Source organism: Cygnus atratus, chromosome 1 (genome assembly GCF_013377495.2).
Source record: "Cygnus atratus isolate AKBS03 ecotype Queensland, Australia chromosome 1, CAtr_DNAZoo_HiC_assembly, whole genome shotgun sequence".
NCBI lineage: Eukaryota > Metazoa > Chordata > Aves > Anseriformes > Anatidae > Cygnus > Cygnus atratus.
The window spans coordinates 180,120,584-180,134,143 of record NC_066362.1 but is presented as its reverse complement, the minus strand read 5'-3'; the positions used below and the strand labels follow the sequence as shown (position 1 = coordinate 180,134,143).

At 41.5% G+C, this 13,560-nt stretch overlaps 1 protein-coding gene across 1 annotated transcript in view; it reads left to right on the top strand.

Annotated features, from left to right (window-relative positions):
• The window catches only part of KPNA3 (karyopherin subunit alpha 3), a 53,035-nt gene that overhangs the window by 20,653 nt on the left and 18,822 nt on the right, over positions 1 to 13,560 (top strand). Inside the window, exons 3-6 of the mRNA XM_035553337.2 lie at positions 11,094 to 11,183; positions 11,397 to 11,426; positions 11,510 to 11,562; positions 11,651 to 11,746. Of these exons, the coding sequence (XP_035409230.1) occupies positions 11,094 to 11,183; positions 11,397 to 11,426; positions 11,510 to 11,562; positions 11,651 to 11,746 (269 nt within the window). The remainder of the gene's footprint in view (positions 1 to 11,093; positions 11,184 to 11,396; positions 11,427 to 11,509; positions 11,563 to 11,650; positions 11,747 to 13,560) is intronic.

Genomic DNA, 13,560 nt, shown 5'->3' with positions numbered 1-13,560 from the left:
AGCTACCAAGAATCTTTTGCTAGCATTTTCTGGGAGCCTTCTGCTCGTTTTTAAGAAGATACTTGCTTTTTTGAGTTCTCCCAGAACCACTTACGTCTCTCATTACAATATCAAAAATAAATGCTTGTGAGATTCATCCTGAGAGTACAAGAATTAGTTGAAGAAATATTATTGAACCCACATGACTGGAGAAAATATTTAAATGCTTACATGAGCATGATGTATAACCTAAAGATTTTTTAATGGTTTCCTATTTTCCTAATCAAAGAAACGAGCTGAACATGTCTGAAAATCTTGTGTAGCATAATGTGGCTTCATTCGGCCTGATAGAGCCCAAGGTGTGGAGGAAGCTGGCTTTGCATACAGTGGCGGGTAGCAAGTGAAAAATTAAATTAGCCACTTGTTACTGAAATGAAATTCAGGTGATATGCTGAAGACAAGGCAGTGGGTTGTTCTGTGTAGAAGGAATCTTTGATGTACCAGTAATACATAAGTGAAGATGAGAAAGGAAACCCGTGAGCTGCTAGTTTCTTTTCACTAAAAACTGCACATAGACAGATCAGTTACGTGCTTAAGCACTGGATTTAGGACAGGCTGTAAATCAAGAGTGAACAGCAGCTGCAGAACTCTTAAACGCGGGAAGTTGTGTTCTTCTGGAGTGTTTGCTGAGCGTCTTCCACTGCGTACACCAGAAGTCTGTGTTAATAATAGAGATCCAGTGTGTATTCGAGTTGTTCATTTGCAGCAAGTGAACCGCTGCCGGTGGGCAGCTGGTTTGCTGTGGGAACTCTGTGGCAGGTAGGAGACCATTGCTCCTGGTGCAGAACTGGGACTGAAATTTAAGGGGATATATTTTATTGAGCTCCAGCAGTAGAGTGGGTAATATGTAGTATTACTGCTTCAGTTTTCATCTATACAACTAACACCGCTACCACAGCGTGAGGGTTATGTCTTTGTTTGCATGACCTTAACAATCCATCTGTCTCTCTTCAAAACGAAGAGAGAGCTTCTCTTACTCCCAGCTATCCAGATGTTGAGTGTGCACCTGGCTTCTGAAGAAAACAGGCAAATTGAGCGTATTCTTGATCTGTGCAGTTGAAGGGCTGCATAGGAACGGGCTTGTCTTTTGAATCAACTTGTGTATAAATATTAATTGAATGGATCTGATGAAGTTGCGTACATGTCTGTTTTGTAAGATGGAATAAATAAATCACCGCTTTGAACAGTAACAAACAATTTCTGTGTGTGTTCCTCTGAGGTGCTTGTTTTCTTGAGATGATAGGCATCAGGGTGCATGCACAACCCATGGCATTTCAAAAATAATTCACAGATCTATTCGCTGTTCCCATACCACACTGCAGCTCTTACTCAGAAAGCAACTTTACCTTTTTAAGACTTTTTTTTCCAAGCACTTGTTATTCATTTAGGAATTGAGCAAACGAAGCCATCTCTGCCATAGCAGTGTCTGGCAGAATCCTGGCCCGGGTCTGAGCTGGCACAGTGAGGCAGTCAAATGACACTCCTACTAGTCAGGTGTCCTTCTCTGATTCCATATCGGCCTTGCTGAACGCTCAGTGCGTTGTGGCAGTGGGGTACTATGTTTTTGAAAGGATGGGTTTGCTCTCTGGCTGTGCTGTTAGTACAAGGATGGTGCTAAGAGTTAAAAAGTAGCCACCTCTTTCCAGGCAGATGAGATGATGATGTCAGTTTTGGTTCTGGAGACTGTCTCAGGATTCAGAATTTAAACTGCTCAATGTAGTGTCATGGCAAAGTCTGAGTTAGAAGGTTCATCGCTTCATGTCAACATTACAGCAACACCCTAAGACTGCTCTGTTAGCAACAGGGACCCTGGAATTAACTGGGTTAAATAGCTGTCGAGTGTCAATCTAAAACATGGTGGTGGGGAAATAATGGTTAGGATTCAGTTTAAGGTTGCATACGTGAATAAAGGCAGTAAGTCTACTGCTGTAAGGGATTCTTTGGTTCATTTGGCTTTCTGTGCGGAGGAAACTCAACTTGGGTCATTTGTGTGCTTTGGGAAATGTAGTCAATAGGGTCAACTGGGTTTCGTGTTGCCCTTCATTTGAAGGGTTATATTCCTAACCTCAGCAGAAACAGAGGATGCTGTCATCTTTTAATGCCAGCTAACTAGAATCCTATAAAGATCCAGGTCCCTCACAAGGTATTTGGTTTTTTTTTTTTTACTTTCTCGGCAAATTCAGCTGTCTCTGAGCTCATAGACATGAGCTCATGAAGGCTCTAATTGCCAGTTAAGATTGATGCATGACAAAGCAATTATTTTCTAAATGAGGGGTGGATTAAGGAGCCATGGCCATGTCCCTTTTTTTTTTTTTTAGCCTGTTCTCTGGCATACTGTACTTGTCCCCACCCTGATCTTTCTTCTGTAAGGTTATTTAGGAGCTACTGTAGACATGAGCAAAGTAGTGAGCCTATTTGCTTCAACCCCCGTGCCTCAGAATAGCTGAGGTTTCAATGGGACCTCTGGAGGTCACCTGGGCCAAACCCAGCGTTCAAGCAGAACTGCTTAGAGCAGGTTGCCCAAGGCCACATCCAGGTGGCTTTTGAAGATTTCCAAGGAGGGAAACTCTGTGACCTCTCTGGGCAACCTCTTCCAGTGCTTGGTTACCCACACAGCACAGAAGTGCTGTGCACACAGAAGAAGCGCTTCATGTTGCCCTTGACATCCCTGACCAGATTCAGCTCCGTTAGTGCTTTAGCTTTACTAACTCCATCCCTGGATGCTTGGACAATGTCTCTGTATTCCTCCCAGGTTATCCATCCTTGCTTCCACCCTCTGTATGCTTCCTTTTTGCATTTGAGTTTTGCTGGGAGCTCCTTGTTCATTCATGCAAGCCTCCTGGCATTTCCTCTTTGCTGGGATGGACAACTCTTGAGCTTGGAGGAGGTGATCCTTGAATATTAACCAGTTTTTTCGGGCCTTTATCCCACAGTATTCTTCCAAGCAGATCCTCGAAGAGGCAAAAGTCTGCTGTCCTGAAGTCCAGGGTGTGAGTTTGGTTTTCACCCTCCTCCCTGCCCTCAGGACCCTGAACTCCACCATCTTATGGTCACCGCAGCCAAAGCTGCCATTCACCTCCACGTTCCCAAATTGATTGTTGTTGGTGTGTATGAGGTCCAGTTCAATGTGAACGCATACCTTTTCATTCGTTGCAATGTATGCTTTTCAGGCATCAGTCCAAGGAACAACTACAGTCCCTGCAGGGACACTGAAGCACAATCGGTGTGTTCTTCTGGAGGCTTCTCTAGCCAGTGTGAGTTAAGCACGTTCTTGCCCATCTACCCTGCCTTGAGTGATTCCTCAAAGAAAACACCCTCAGAGAAGAATATTCTCAATGTGTTCATCTGGATGCTCAGCTGAAAAGGGCTATGAAGAAATTCCTTGGTGGCTGACTTGAATCCAGTTTAGAAAGAGCAAGCTGTTGCAAAGATTGGGGCCTGTTGAGTCAGGGAATCTACCAAGATGCAGCTCTGCTTGGAGCTGTTGGGCCACACACTGGTGTGCATGTATGTGTCTGCTTGTTATACTTTCTAAGCAAGATGTGGACTAGCCTAATAAAAAGATTGTGGCTGCTCTTTGTTGTCACAAAGGTGAATTAGCAAAAGTTAAACGTAGAAAAGTTGTCTTTGTCTTCAAACCATAAACTGTAACTTCATTCCATCTGAAGCAGTCATGGAATCTGACCATCTTCAGATGCAGGGGACCTAGTTCATCAAGGATTTAGGATATCGTTTTGATATCTGTGGGTTGTAGCACCATCAGATTGACCTGTTTAGCATTTGTATGGGTTTCAAAACTTTACAATACCGTTGGCAGTAGACAGTTTTGTTGTGATACTCTTATCATCTCTGGTAGGAAGTTGTCAAGTTTTGGATGCATGGCTGCTGTTGTTACGGTTATAGCTTAAGATCTGGTTGTCATCTGGGGACTAAAAAACCACACTGTCTTCCCAGATAGGCAACTTGTAATTGGTTATAAATGTTTCTTTCACAATTTGTTGTAGTTTATGCCACAGTCTGAATGGAGAGGAAATTATTGCAGGAAAAGAGTGGGGTGGGGAGGTCAAATTGAATTTTTGGGATAGATTTACTCACCACTCCAGGCAAGCAAGTCCCAGGAAAAGATGTCTGGGATGTGATCCTCGGATTATTGTCAGACTTGATCTTCTGCCTTTGGAAGGGGACTCTGTCCACTGTTTTCCTTGTAAATTGTGAATTCAAGAGATGTGAAGTTGACTTTCTGATATCTTGCCAGTGGTGTCCACTGAACTACCAATTCATGTCCTAATCTTGAAGCATTATGATAATTGTCCTTAAGACAAAAAGCCTTGTATGTGATACTAAGTAGGGAAATGTTGCAGAGGGACTCCTTTAGGACTAGCACATCCAGATGTGTAGGATATTTATTAATAAAGGCCTGTTTATCGTAGTAAAGGTCCTAGCTGAGCCGCTAGAAGAAAAGTAGGTCTAGTTTTCTTTGCTTCTGCAGATCACTAACTGCTTATTGTATTCTCCTGGAGAGCCTCCTTATATGCTAACCAAATGGCCAGAGAACATGTTCCTGTGTCATCATCTCAAGGCTTTTTTTTGTTTGTTTTTTTTATTTCCTTAAATCCCCGTAGGTGTTAAAGAGTTTTGTGGCAATGAGTAGAGCCAACTAATGGTCCTTTCGCAGCCATTAAAGAAATTGAGTCTTTCCCCAGGCTCATATGCAAGAGCTGTTACTAGGAGCCCATTCAGACTGAATAGCCCACCTAAAAAACTCATTAAGAGGATATTCAACTGAGGTTTTTAGATTATCCCTTTACCACCCTGAAGTTGGACGGTAGGCATTTAATTTCCTTTATTGTGGCAGGTGCTGTCAGGCACTCCCCACAGATTTAAAAAATAAAATAAAATAGAATAAAATAAAATAGAAATTATGTTTAAGTGAAACCTAAAAAGTAGCCCAGCTCATTCTGTCACAGCAGGGGTAACTTAAAAGGGATGGCCAGACAAGCTGGATCTATCTCCGCCGCTGGCCTAGCCCTGCAGTCTTAACTTCAATGCCGAAAGAGTTTCTTCTTACTAGAGGCTGAGTTCCTGGGCCTTTCCCTGACATGAATAAACATTTGATAAAGATGTTTTTTACCTGAAGGCAAGTATTTTATTGTAACTTCTCAATTTAGACCTTGGAGCTTCTCAATAGAGGTGAGACCCTTCATAGGATTTTCCCGTATAACAAATGGGAGTTCTGCTTCGTCGGTCATGAGGGGTTCTTCTTCTGTAGGTCATGTTGCTTTAGAAACTTATTTGTGCCGATAGGCAGTTTCTGAATCCTGTAGCCATCATCCAAGAAGGTAAACAAGAAGTACCAGGATCTGCAGGACTTGCATGCTTACTGGTCACGATGCTTAGCCTTCCCCCTGCCAGTGAAACAGACAGGATGGGTATCTGTCATCAAGGACTGTGCACAGATCATCACGGTGGACAAGAAAGTGCACTCGTGGTATAGTTCCTGTTGTTCCTATTTGGCAATTTTGCCAGGCAGGTGTGTGCGCAAACCTCTTGTTTGTATGGAAACATCTGTAGACTGTCGTGGTGTGTTCCCTACCAGAACACCGACAAGCTCATAACAAGCACTCACCTGCTGTTTATAAACTTTCAGACTCCACTGTACATCACATGCATGGTTTAGGCAGCCTTTGAGTATCTTCCACGTTGAAGGAGAAGACCTGCTTAGTTTCCTTGGTGACGAGAACTTACCCTTCATCAGGGATTCCAGCCTGACGCCTCTCCCTTTGAAAGATCTCTCACTGGTCCTTGAACGGAAGGGCTGTGTCCAAGTATGCTCATTTGCCTTCAGCTTCACCATAGGAGCCTACAGAAGAGGCTGATGATATGATATAGGCAATAAAAGAATTGAGATTTGTTACAGTATGACAAAATACAAACATTTTACGATCACTTTGAGGTGCAAATCGTGTTCTTTCACCTTATGCAGGGGAGCGATCAGTCTATGGAATTACTGTATACAGTGCTCGGTGATTTAGCTGGCCCGAAACTGAATATTTTTGAAAATGAACGCAGCTGTTTCAAAGAGCCTTAGGGCTACTTTTTAGGACTGGAAGGTTCCATGGACACTTTGAATTTATAAGAAGTGCTAGTAAGAATAGCTTTCCTTAGTAAGAATGTTTTAGTGCTTCTCAGTAAGTGCGTATATGTTCCTGCCAGTTGTTTTTCAACCCAACCATCTGCAAACAGTGAGGAGCTACAGGAACATTCGTGTTCTTTCTCACTTTTCCTGGCTAAGGTCATAGTTTCTGGAGCCTCTCATACCGTATGACTGACAGCCTGAAGATGCTGCCTGCATTCACAGAAATTCTAGTATCAAACTTGGTCAGTTATGTCCCGGGAAGTTCAGTTCTCTCTGACAGTTAAGGAGGGTAAGAATATCGTACGTGCTCGTTCCTGCTTGTTTTGGTTAACGTCAACATCAGGAATCGTTCTCTTAGGCATGCTCATGCTGCCAAAGGAATTGGGTAGTTGTGTATGCAGGTACGAAAGGCTCTCTAGGGAGCTGTTGACCTACTTGCTGGAACAGGGGAGAACCAGGCTCTTGGTTAGTTCAGTTATGGTGTATCTTCTGGCCGTCTTTGTCATGCACCTAGAAATGGAAGCCTTTTCAGTCTTAGAGTCTTTTCAGCCTCTTCAGTGTTACAGTCTCGCCGTGTTCAGATTTCCTTAGTCTGATGCCATTTTCCTTTGTCAGGGGTCCCATAGTAGATTGTATAGAATCACAGAAGGATTTAGGTTGGAAGGGACCTCAAAGATCACCCAGTCCCAACCCCCTGCCATGGGCAGGGACACCTCCCACCAGACCAGGTTGCCCAAAGCCCCATCCAGCCTGGCCTTGAACACCTCCAGGGATGGGGCAGCCACAGCTTCTCTGGGCAGCCTGTGCCAGGGCCTCACCACCCTCATAGGAAAGATTTAAACCTAGAATTGTGTGTGTTTGATGGTTCAGAGTTTGAAATAGCGTTCCTTTGTGACTGTCTGCGTCATTGGTGACCTCACAGTGGGGTGCTTTCATTCCTGCTCTCTGTGGAGCTGTTCATGGAGAGTTCCGTTGTCTTTCACAGCTAGGCACGCTGCTGCTGTTGGGAGAACAGTCCTGCAGGGGCTATTCAGGGATTCATGGGAGTCCCCTTCAAGGTAAATGAAATTTTGGTGGGGAGCACTGTCTGGAGATACCCACTGCATTAACGTCCGCATGGACAGGTGCTTGAAGGAGAGAGAGAAGTTTCTTCTCTATTCCTGTTCTTCTGTAACGATGTGTTCATTCAGAACCTGCCCTTCTTCCCTCTTTGTCCAAGTCCCTGAAAGATATCTAGGGAATTGGAAGAACTCAAAAAAAATGCGTTCACCACCCTTTTTATGGCCACAAGCAGACAGAACTTGTGCATGTCTCTCTAGATGCTATAAGCAAACTATGTCAGCTTACAGCATTTGCATAGATGCTCGCTCACTGTGAATAAACATGAAGTGTGTATCTTAAAGAATAACGCTTCCAGGCAGGTAGTCTTTCAGAAGTTCTTCAAGTGAAGAGACAGGGAATAATCCAGTGCTTTGTCCACTGGCATGCTCTGGACTTACTGCCTGGTGGTTGTGGAGGATGACTTTCCAGGATTACCTTTCAGGATGTTAGAGAGGAGATACCAAAATGCACCTTCAGCCTTGTTTTCTGGAGTAACTGGTTACCGCAGCCTTTGTGCTACGCTCTTGTAGAGGCACAGCCCTGAAGAACACTGCTCTCTCAGGACAATGCAGTTGTATAAATCAACGAGACCCATGCATCTGTAGTGGGATACACATTAATATCAGTCCCACAGTTGCTGCAGCATGGCTTTGCTTTTTGCATCCAAAAACCTCTAGATCTTTCAAGCTAGAAAACGCATGATGCACTTTCAACTGTTTCTAGCTAATGTAGCTCTGGGAGGAAAAAACGGAGGATGGAAGTAATGCTCAGGAGATACAGCCCACACGTGTGTGGATATCATCATATTCTTACCAATTTTAATAAGGTCATCTTTGTTGCAAATGGATGGGATCTGTTTAAAATGAACGCAATTGACAAGACTTTGCCCTTACTTCTCAGTTTGTGCTTAGGATGAGAGCGAAGCAACTTGACTTTAAATGTCTCTTGCATACCTTCCACATCCTGGAGGGATTTCAGTTGAAGCTGTCTGAGCTGCCTCCATTCTGTGCCAGCACAGATGCTTTGTGTGGAGCACTGTGGGACGGCGGTCTGCCATTTTCCTCTCCCCAAATGTGGGGACAGTACCTTCACTTCCTGAAGGTCAGAGGATTCAACGGTGGGGGAATCTGCTAACACAATGGTGTAAAAAAAAACACAACACTATATGGGAGAATTTATGACTTGAACTTTTATTTTTTTAGCAGATGGGAGAATTCTGTGAATAAGAAACTTGAAAATAACAAAAGAGACAATGTGACATTTCCTAACTAGAAATTTTCTTCTCAAAAAGTTCGATAAAAATATTTCAGATTTGCTAAATTCTTGGCTATTCTGGGTATTTCATCATCATTTGCATCAAGGAATCTGCAAGAGTGCTACATCTAAAAGTTTTTTTTCAGAAATTTAGAAGTAAAGACCACCTGTCTTACTGCAGGCTGTTGTAACACGTAGTTGAGTGCCACTGATAACGAATCACTGAAAAATCAGTAAATATCACCAGTTGAATTGGTATGGATAACAGCTCTTGAAACAAACATACTTTACAAAAACCCCGTAAAGCTCTTTCCCTGAGTTTTATGAGCATGAAAATCCAGCCAAATACTTTAGGAGAACTTGGTCTGAAAACCTTGCCTTGCACCACAGTGGTTTGCTGCTAGTGACACTCAATCCTTCCCAGTAAATGATTCACTGTGAGTCAGTTAGCTTGCTCCAGCAGACAGTTGGCAACAGTTCTGCACTAAGACCCCAATTTATTCAGGCTGCACCTTTTCTGCAAAGAGGGAATGACTGCTGGACCAGCGCACGCACCCTAATAATTACATTTTTCTCCCTGTACATTTATTTGTGCATGTGCAAACTCCAGTGTGGACCGATGTGATCTGCAGTGGTGTCTCTGGGTGGAAAGAGAAGGACTGGAGACAGCAGGACGTCAGACGTCAGGCACCAATCCTTCTCCCAGTTTTGGTTTGTTTTCCCCTAGAGGCAGAGCTGCTCGTGTAGGAGCCGTGTCCATCAGAGGCAGGAAGAACTGCTTCCTCAGAGGGGGGGATGTGAGCGTAGGAGCCGTGTGCTGGGCAGGAGCGCTGAGCTGCACGTGGGGAAATCGGATCTGGTCCCTGCAGTTGCCAAAGCACAGGCCATGGTTTAGACAAACAGGAGGAAAAGGAATTGTGCTTGAGCAAAGCCAGATTGACTGGGGTTGAATGGTGTTTGCTTAAAATGGCAGTGCCAAGTAGTTGGTGTGGAAGAACAACAGGATTATGACATAGGTCTTCACAGAGAATCCATCCTCCAGTGTCTGCCTGGTACAGCTCGTCTGCGTGACGCTTTTTTCTCAGCATTCGATGCCTGCTCATTTCTATCTTCCTTCGCTCCAGAAACACTTGACAACAACAAACATCTAATGCTTGGCTGTATGGGTGTGCTCGAGTATTCTGGCATCGCTGTACAGCTCTGGAGAGGCTGCCGTAGCTCATCTTGGTGATCTTGTGTGCTGTCCGAGGGTTTAGTTTCTGCTCTTAGTCTTGACAAAAAATGAAGCTAAGCTGAGTCTGTGAAATCCATTCTTCTGCATTAAAGAGCTGTTTAACTTTGGTGCTTGTTTATTGTTTTAGCATTCTGTATCTGAAAAAATCTTAATATGTTGCTTGGGAGCCCTTCACACTGAGGCTGGTAAAGTTGCTTTAAATTCATTTTGAAATGTCTGAACGGTGACAGAGTCAGAAATCTGGGGTCTGAAATTATTTGTCTATCTAACACATAATGAAATGAAACACTGAGGGGAGACTCTTAACAAACATGATTCAGTTTAGAGGGTTTCTTATACTTTACAGGCAAGGCGTGTTATGACACAATCTCTGTAGTCACTACTGTTTGTTTAGCAGATAATTGTTTGGAGACTGAAAAGCCTACTGTTCATTGCGAAGATAATAGATTTGTTTTAGATATTATTGCTGTTTAATACACCTTTTCAAGGTTTTACTTCATTGGAGATTGAAATCTTGATATGCTTATAAGCAAAAGTGTTCAGATATACATGCTGCATCACCTTCTTCCATTGCACTTTCTGTGATTGTACATCTAGACATAGCAAACAAGAAATACAGTCTAAAATTGGGAAAATGCCACTTCACACCTTTGAAATATAATAATGCTTTTAAGACACTCTAAATTTGTAAAGTTGTGTGTGTGGATACAGTCACAACTCCTGATTTTACTGCCTTCTTTTTTTCATTAGGGTTTTAGGTGCTCAGATATTCTAATTAAGCAAAGTAGAAATTAAATGGGTACTTTATCACCGAAAAGGCAGTGTTTTCTCTACTAATTCCTTAAGGGAGCTATGGCTAGACGGTGCTTTTTACTTCAGAAACTAGGCTAACAATGTGAGTGAGCAGGAAATACTGCAGGTGTCAGTGTGTAGGATGCATGCTACTTTACACACAAGGTGTAAATTCACGTAACAAGGGAACTTGAAAGTGAATTTAGCTGAAAATTAATCTTTCACTGGAAAATAATTTGTCTTCTATGAGTCTAAACGTCAATGTCACCCAGATCTATGTGTATTGTAAATTTGTTAGAAAATTGCTACCCAAACTGCAAGTTTTAGTTCATTGAAATGTCATGGATTATCATAGTACTGTCTGTGATTTGCAAGCTGCTAGGTTCTTACACCTGAAATACTGTTAATGCTGGTTGCAGCTATAAATGGCTTTATGAAAGCGATCTTATCTAAAGTTTTATTTTGAAAGGGCCCATTATATCGGCACCCTGTACTAATTAACATTGAATGTCATTATTTTTTGCTATTCCTTTATAGAACAAAAGAGATGAACATCTTTTGAAAAAACGGAATGTTCCCCAGGAAGAAAGTTTAGAAGATTCTGATGTTGATGCTGACTTCAAAGCAGTAAGTACCTTGATTCTGGAAGTTACTTTTAAAACTTTGGTGTCTCAAAACAGTGTATTCTGTTTTTACTTTAACACTGGAAGTCTTGCAGTTATTTGAAAGGAAAATTATGAACTGATACACCGTTAAAATTAGTTTGATTGTATTAAAAGATGAAAATGACAGTGTAACTCAACAACAAAATTACTAAAACATTTTATTTTTCTTTTCAAGCAAAACGTAACACTAGAAGCTATACTGCAGGTATGTTATGTTTACTTATTTATTTTTAATTAGAATTTATTGTTCTGTGGATTTTTTTTAGTTTTTATTGTCATTTTTTTTAGAATGCCACAAGTGACAACCCAGTGATCCAGCTGAGTGCTGTCCAAGCTGCAAGGTAAAAATAAATAAAGACATAGAAATATACTTCCTACGCATTTTTTCATGATGAGTTACTTATTTTACTTTTGCATTTAATTTCACAGAAAACTCCTATCCAGTGACAGAAATCCACCTATTGATGACTTAATAAAATCAGGAATTTTACCAATTCTGGTAAAATGCCTAGAAAGAGATGATAAGTAAGTATACCTTTAAAGACGTTCACCTTTACTGAAAAACTGAAACCAAAACACTCTGGATATTGCAAATGGAACTGAGGGATCCACAGCACCACAAAATCTTACACAGTGGATCAGATTCCATGACAATAAACCCTTAATTCTCCAGGAGCATTTATCTGCCACTGAAATGTCACTTTCTTTTTTAGTGCTTGCTTGAGCATATCTAGCTGAAGGAAGATACTTTACTACATTTCTCATAGGTTTTGAATATTTCAGACTTTCCTGTTAACTGTTTTTAAGAAACATGTCTCAGACTTGGTGTGTGTATTTGTGAAGGCAGAGCGTATGCTTGGTTGTGAACAGGGCTGTTCTCTATACCAGAATACAGTTGTCATCTCTTTCATTAAGGTAATTAGCTTAAGTTTCTAGCTCCTTTCATTCATACTGCAAGGTGAGCTTCTTTCTGGCTCTGCACTGCTCCGTTATATAATGGAACAAAACAGTAAGCATGCTTTGGGTTCTGATTATTCATTGGAAAACGAGTTTCAATAAATGAGAATGTTGAGTGTGTAGTTGCGTGGATTTCAGGTCATGTCAGAAAACTGCTATATTCCACGAGCCCCTTAAGATAGATGGGGATTAATACATCTGAAGTAAATGTTTTAGGCTTTCTTTGGTCTGGGGCAGCCAAAAATGTATTTACAGTATTTCCATTTTCAAGGTTATTTCTGCAACCGCAAGGGCTAGAAACTTCAGAAAATGCAAACTGACATTTTGGGTATAATTTGATGGTTGCAAAACATGAAGCGTGAGTAGCTTTCTAGTTTTTTTAACAAAACAATTACTAAGAAGGCAGCTGGCAATAACGTTCATATCAGGATAGCATTTTAAAATGGGTCACAAATGTCTATCTGCTCTAGAAGTAGATGGTTCAGTGCCGTGAAAATTCATTTAATTTGAATTTTATTTATAGTATTTGTATGGTTTATCTCTGTAAATGTTTAATAAGCCTTTTGAAACTGAACGTAGCATTTTCTTAAGCAGTCCTTTTAATAGTGATTGCTATATAACATTTAGTAGAGGTAAATTCTGCGAAGGCTTTATGTAACAGATCATTAAAGCTGATGTTCATGTTGTAACTGGAAGCTTATCCCAAGGCCACTCAGGTCCCAAGGGGAAGAAAAATTCATTGTGTGCTTGAGGACCAACACAGAACTAGAATGTTAATGCGTTTGATCCTAGAACATAAGGCTTATAGATAGCTGCCTACAGGTACTATTTGTTTTTACAAATCCTTATTTACACCTCGTGGGCCTTCATCTCCATTTCTTTCGCAATCCCATCCCCAGTAATACTTTAAAATGCCTTGGAAACTAGTGCACAAGAAAAGCTTAAGGGAAACAGGTGGCATGGCTGCATATAAAACATAATGATGAAGACACCAAAAAAGCACAGGAATGAAAAAGAGTCACCTAATAGTAAACACTCTCTGTTCCTCCTGAAGCTAGACACCTTGCTATTATTGCAACCACTGTAAGCTGTAAAGTCTTTTATAGCTTTTACAACTTCTAACCTTTAACATTTGCTTGAACAAGTTTTCATGCAAACTGTTTTACTATACTTCTGGTGGCATAGACAACAGCAGCTGATAGACACCATCTTGGATTGGACGTTCCCCCAGCTTTTATAGTATTCGTAACTAATTTTATCTGCATTTAGTAAGTTGGTTGTAGTACAGGTATGATGCTGTCTTTCAATACTGATTCTAGATCTTTACCCTGTCTGTGATGGAGCAGAAAAATGCCTTTGTCCCAGTGTACCTGCTTGTACTT